Consider the following 6,458-nt stretch of genomic DNA (forward strand, 5'->3'; position numbering starts at 1 on the left):
TACTTTAAGTTGTGAGGTACATGTACAGATCATGCAGGTTTGTTACATAGGTATACATGTGCCATGGTGGTGGTTTGCTGCACCCATTGCCCCATCATCTACATTAGGTATTTCTCCTAATGGTATCCCTCCCCAATTCTCCCATCCCCTGCTATTCCTCACCTAGCCCCCCACTACCCAGACCCTGGTGTGTGATGCTCCCCTTCCTGTGTCCATGTGTTCTCACTGTTAACACTCACTTATGAGTGAGAACATGCAATATTTGGTTTCCTGTTCTTGTGTCAGTTTGTTGAGAATGATGTTTCAGTTTCATTTATGTCCCGGCAAAGGATGTAAATTCATCCTTTTTTATGGCTACTTAGTATTCCATGGTGTATATTTGCCACATTTGCTTTATGCAGTCTATTATTGTTGGATATTTGGGTTGGTTCCATGTCTTTGCTATTGTTAACAGTGCCGCAGTGAACATACATGTACATGTGTCTTTATAATAGATCAATTTATAGCCCTTTGGGTATACACCCAGTAATGGGATTGCTGGGTCAAATGGTATTTCTAGTTCTAGATCCTTGAGGAATCGCCATACTGTCTTCCACAATGGTTGAACTAATTTACACTCCCACCAACAGTGTAAAAGCGTTCCTATTTCTCCACATCCTCTCCAGCATCTGTTGTCTCCTGATTTTTTAATAATTGCCATTCTAACTGGCATAGCGTGGTACTTCAATGTGGCTTTGATTTGCATTTCTCTAATGACCAGTGATGATGAGCACTTATTCCTATGTTTGTTGGCTGCATAAATGTCTTCTTTTGGAAAGAAGTCCACCCTTCACCTGGTCCTTCGTCTCCGAGGTGGAATGCAGATCTTCGTGAAGACCCTGACCAGTAAGACCATCACCCTCGAGGTGGAGCCCAGTGATACCATTGAGAACGTCAAGGCGAAGATCCAGGACAAGGAAGGCATCCCTCCTGACCAGCAGAGGTTGATCTTTGCCGGAAAGCAGCTGGAAGATGGGCGCACCCTGTCTGATTACAACATCCAGAAAGAGTCCACCCTTCACCTGGTCCTCCGTCTCCGAGGTGGAATGCAGATCTTCGTGAAGACCCTGACCGGTAAGACCATCACCCTCGAGGTGGAGCCCAGTGACACCATTGAGAACGTCAAGGCAAAGATCCAAGACAAGGAAGGCATCCCTCCTGACCAGCAGAGGTTGATTTTTGCTGGAAAGCAGCTGGAAGATGGGCGCACCCTGTCTGACTACAACATCCAGAAAGAGTCCACTCTACACCTTGTCCTCCGTCTCAGAGGTGGGATGCAGATCTTCGTGAAGACACTGACCGGTAAGACCATTACCCTTGAGGTGGAGCCCAGTGACACCATTGAGAACGTCAAGGCAAAGATCCAGGACAAGGAAGGCATCCCTCCTGACCAGCAGAGATTGATTTTTGCTGGGAAACAGCTGGAAGATGGGCGCACCCTGTCTGACTACAACATCCAGAAAGAGTCCACCCTTCACCTGGTTCTCCGTCTCCGAGGTGGAATGCAGATCTTCGTGAACACCCTGACCGGTAAGACCATCACTCTTGAGGTGGAGCCCAGTGACACCATTGAGAATGTCAAGGCCAAGATCCAAGACAAGGAAGGCATCCCTCCTGACCAGCAGAGATTGATCTTTGCTGGGAAACAGCTGGAAGATGGGCGCACCCTATCTGACTACAACATCCAGAAGGAGTCCACTCTGCACTTGGTCCTGCGCTTGAGGGGGGGTGTCTAAGTTTCCCTCCCCTATAAGGTTTCAACAAATCTCATTGCACTTTTCTTTCAATAAAGTTGTTGCATTCCCAAAAAAAAAAAAAAAAAAAAAGGGGGCTGCTCTGCTGGTGGCTGGTTTGGGGGTTGGTTGTGCTGTGTTTCTTCCGAAGCTTTGTATGCATGCGAGGTTCTAAGAAGTTCTCTGCTGGCTGGACGGAGGTGGCCTGGAGGCCAAGCAGGTGTGGCAGTTCTGCAGCAGACTCGTTTGCCACAAAAGCGGAAGATGACTCCTTTCTCCAGTGGGTCCTGCTCGTCATCCCTGTGACTGCCTTTGGCTTGGGGACATGGCAGGTCCAGCGTCGGAAGTGGAAGCCGAACCTGATTGCAGAGTTAGAGTCCAGAGTTCTGGCTGAGCCTGTTCCTCTGCCTGCAGACCCAATGGAACTGAAAAATCTGGAGTATAGGCCAGCGAAAGTCAGGGGGTGCTTTGATCTCTCCAAGGAGCTGTATATGATGCCCCGGACTATGGTGGACCCTGCCTGGGAGGCCGGCCGCATCTCCTCCTCAGCTGAGACTGGAACCTATGTGGCTACTCCCTTCCAGTGCACCCACCTAGGATTGAGGGGGAAGTGGACCTCCTTGGAATGGTGAGGCTGACGGAAACTGGAAAGTCTTTTGTCCCCGAGAACAATCCAGAAAGGAACCACTGGCATTACTGGGACCTGGAGGCTATGGCCAGAATCACTGGCGCAGAGCCCATCTTCATTGATGTTGACTTCAGTATGTTGTGACCAATTCACCCTAGAACAAGTAGCTTTTGTGAATACTGTCCTTCCTCCTCCTGATCCTCATTACTCAGTCTCTGCTGTGGCATACATTCTCACATGTGTATATGGGGGAGATGGCAATTCAGCAAAGGGAACCTAGCTAGGCAAGTACTGAGGGGTCAAGGCCAAACAGGATTTCCAATTAAAATGACAGCCACTAGGAAGTAGTGCAGAGGCTGGCAGGCAGCAGATGGTGGACTTGAGTCCACAGTCTCTGCAGAAAGCACAGTCCCTGGAGGACCCATAGGAAGGCAAGCCAGAGTCACTCTGAGGAAGGAGCATTTGCAGTACATCAACCCGTTGAGTCCCAGGCGGCCCTCTGACTCCCTCCCCTTCAGCCTAGCAGCCCACTAACACTTTCAACCCTAGGTATGGACTCTGCAGCTACATCATACCTGTGGTTTAATAAATTCATATGTGGAACACCTGGTGTGTGAGACCAGCTGCTAAAGCCCTATCCCTGAATAATGACATATTTGAAAAGACTACCTTTATGCTGGATCATGTACTATTGGGATAAATAAAAGTTCTGGGCCTTCTACCTTGAAAAAAAAAAAAAAAGAAAAAAAAAAAAAAGAAAAAATCCAACAACCCCATCAAGAAGTGTCTACCCTTCTTCCATCTTCCATTCTTTTGCATTTGTTGAGGAGTGATTTACTTCCAATTATATGGTCAATTTTAGAGTAAGTGTGGTGTAGTGCTGAGAAGAATGTATATTCTGTGGATTTGGGGTGGAGAGCTCTGTAAATGTCTATTAGGTTTGCTTGGTCCAGATCTGATTTCAAGTCCTGGATATCCTTGTTAATGTTCTGTCTTGTTGATCTGTCTAATATTGACAGTGGAGTGTTAAAGTCTCACACTATTGTTGTGTGGAAGTCTAAGTCTCTTTGTAGGTCATTAAGAACTTGCTTTTGTATCTAGGTGCTCCTGTATTCGGTGCATATATATTTAAGATAGTTAGTTCTTCTTGTTGTATTGATCTCTCTACCATTATGTAATGCCCTTCTTTGTAGATACAAAATCTCACAACGTTGTCCAGGCTGATCTTGAACACCTAGGCTCAAGCAATTCTCCTGCCTCTGATTCCCAAATGCTATTATGACAGGAATGAGCCATTGCCCTCAGTCCAGATGTGAAAGGTTTTTATCTCTCCTTAATGGAACATTGCTGGGTATAGTATTCTTGACTAATAGCTCTTTAAAACTTGTTTATTTGTTTGTTCTTTCCTTTAGTACTTTGAATACATCAATGCATTGTCTAGTGGCCCACAGGGTTTCTGCTGAGAAATCTGCTAGAAGTCACATTAGGACTCTATGGAATATATATTTTTTTCTCTTGCTTTTTCTAGTATTTGTCTTTGATTTTTGATAATTTAATTATAATGTGTGTTAGGAAATTTCCATTTGAATTAAATTTGATTGGTGAACCCTGAGCTTCCTGTAACTAGATATATTTGTAGACATTATTTTCCTAAATATTCTTTCTAGGCCTTTCTATCTGTCATCTCCTTTTTAATTTCTATGATGTCGTGATTAGTTCACTTGATGGGGTCCCATTATAGACCTTCATTATTTTTTTTAATTTATGCCTTTAATCCTCTAATTGAGTAATTTCATGTGTTATGTTTTTGATCTTACTGAATCTTTCCTTTGATGAAATCTGCTGTAGAAACTAAATTTTTCAATTCTGTTATTGTATTTCTTGTATCTAGCTAGAACTTCTATTTTCATAATTGTTTCTATTTTTTGTCAAATTTCTCATTCTCCACCAGGCGTGGGGTAGTCTTTATTGGGAAGGAGAACATTAACTTGCTTCCAAGTCAGGGGAAGGCTCCACAAGACTTCATGTTTGATATGGTCCCCACCCAAATCTCATCTTGAATTGTAACTCCCACAATTCCCGTGTGTCATGGGAGGAACCCAGTGGGAGGTGATTGGTTATTGGGGTGATTCTTTCCTGTGCTGTTCTCATGATAGTGAATAAGTCTCATGAGATCCGATGGCTTTAAAAATGAGAGTTTGCCTATACAAAGTCTCTCTCTTTTCTTGCTGCCATCCATGTAAGTGGTGACTTGCTTCTCCTTGCCTTTCTACGATGATTGTGAGGCTTCTCCAGCCACATGGAGCTGTAAACCCATTAAATCTCTTTCTTTTGTAAATTGCCCAGTCTCGGGTATGTCTTTATTAGTAGCATAAAAACAGACTAATACAATGGTTTTGTGGAAAATCCAGCCAGACATTCAGGTATTCCCATAGATCATTACCTTCTGCAGCACTATGACAGTGGTCTCCTCAGCATAGCATCCCTGTTGATTGAAACACAGAGTACCTGCCAACATCTATGTATCATATTGATGAGTAACCCAATCTTTGTCTCCAATTTACCTCAGGTAGTTCAACCCTTCTGGCACTTTCAATGCTTCCTGTGGCACAGGACTGGAGTAGGCTTCCACAAAAATTCTCAGACCTGTAGAAAGATCAAACATCACCATCAAATCACTCCTCCTACCTCAGAAATTCTGAATGTGAAAAAAGTTTTCATGGGTTGCTTTTACCAGGTTGGGGAATGGGTGGTGTGGTCTAAAATAACCATTCCTCTTACTGGTCAAGGTTTTTCTCATTTCTGTTGATCCAAGTTCTTCCCCAAGTTTGCTGAATTCAGAGATAGATTCTTAACTTTTGAGTAGTTGCTAGATATACTGGGGGGAGTGATGCTGAGGCATCTTCTGTTCCACCATCTTGTTAATATCATTCTGGCTCTCTCTCTCTCTTGTTAGTCTAGCTAAAGATTTGTAAATTTTGTTCAACTCTTTTAAAAATCATCTCCTTGTTTCCTTGATTTTTTTTTCCATTCTTTTTCTACTCCCTATGTGATTTATTTCTGCCCTCATCTTTATTATTTATTTTTTATCATAACTTTGGGCATAGTTTGTTCTAATGCTTCTAGTTTCTGGAGCTCTAGAGCAAGGTTGTTTCCTTGTTTAAGATCTTTCTTCTTTTTAGTGTATGTGTTTATCAATATAAATCTGTCTCCTAATACTACTTTTACTCATCTTACATGTATGTTGTGCCTTTGATTTTATTGTCTAAAGGTATTTTGAATTTCCTTTTTCTTTTGCTTTTTGACACATTGGCTGCTCAAGACTTTGTTGTTTAATTTTCACTTCTCTGTTAATTGTTCAGCTTTCCCTTGGCTACTAATATCCAGTTTCATTCTATTGTGATTGGAAAAGACATTTGGCATAACTACAGACTTCCTAAATTTGTTAAGACTTCTTTGTGACCTAAAAGGTGATCTATTCAGAGGATAATTTATGTGTATGGGAAATGTGTATCCTTCTGCCTTTGGGTAAAATGTTTTACATATTTTCTTAGGTCTATTTGGTCTATGATGTTGTTCAAGTATTTATTTATTTATTTATTTAATTAATTTAATTTTTTTTTTGAGACGGAGTTTCACTCTTGTTACCCAGGCTGGAGTGCAATGGCGCGATCTCAGCTCATCGCAACCTCCGTCTCCTGGGTTCAGGCAGTTCTCCTGCCTCAGCCTCCTGAGTAGCTGGGACTACAGGCACACGCCACCATGCCCAGCTAATGTTTTGTATTTTTAGTAGAGACGGGGTTTCACCATGTTGACCAGGATGGTCTCGATCTCTTGACCTCGTGATCCACCCACCTCGGCCTCCCAAAGTGCTGGGATTACAGGCTTGAGCCACCGTGCCCGGCCAAGTATTTTTTTTTTCTTATTTATTTTTTGTCTGGATATTCTATCAATTATTGAAATTGGAGTTTTGAAAACTTCTACTATTATTATGTTGCTGCCTATTTTTGCCTTAACTTCTGTCAATTCTTGCTTCATATATTTAGATGCTCTCGAAA

General features: G+C 42.7%; 1 protein-coding gene and 1 pseudogene across 2 annotated transcripts; both read left to right on the plus strand.

Moving 5' to 3' along the window:
* The first annotated feature begins 813 nt into the window (after positions 1-813).
* Positions 814-1,865, plus strand: LOC116560804 (polyubiquitin-B). Its single transcript, XM_032292278.1, has one exon. It carries the CDS (start codon positions 858-860, stop codon positions 1,773-1,775), a length of 918 nt encoding a protein of 305 aa, XP_032148169.1. The 5' UTR covers positions 814-857; the 3' UTR covers positions 1,776-1,865.
* Positions 1,866-1,933: 68 nt separating this feature from the next.
* Positions 1,934-3,121, plus strand: LOC116560746 (annotated as a pseudogene). Its single transcript, XR_004273122.1, has 3 exons — positions 1,934-2,533; positions 2,801-2,884; positions 2,950-3,121. The product of XR_004273122.1 is annotated as a surfeit locus protein 1-like (transcript).
* The last annotated feature ends 3,337 nt before the right edge of the window (positions 3,122-6,458 follow it).

Source organism: Sapajus apella, unplaced genomic scaffold, assembly GCF_009761245.1.
Source record: "Sapajus apella isolate SASKATOON/1434 unplaced genomic scaffold, GSC_monkey_1.0 scaffold27, whole genome shotgun sequence".
Classification (NCBI taxonomy): domain Eukaryota; kingdom Metazoa; phylum Chordata; class Mammalia; order Primates; family Cebidae; genus Sapajus; species Sapajus apella.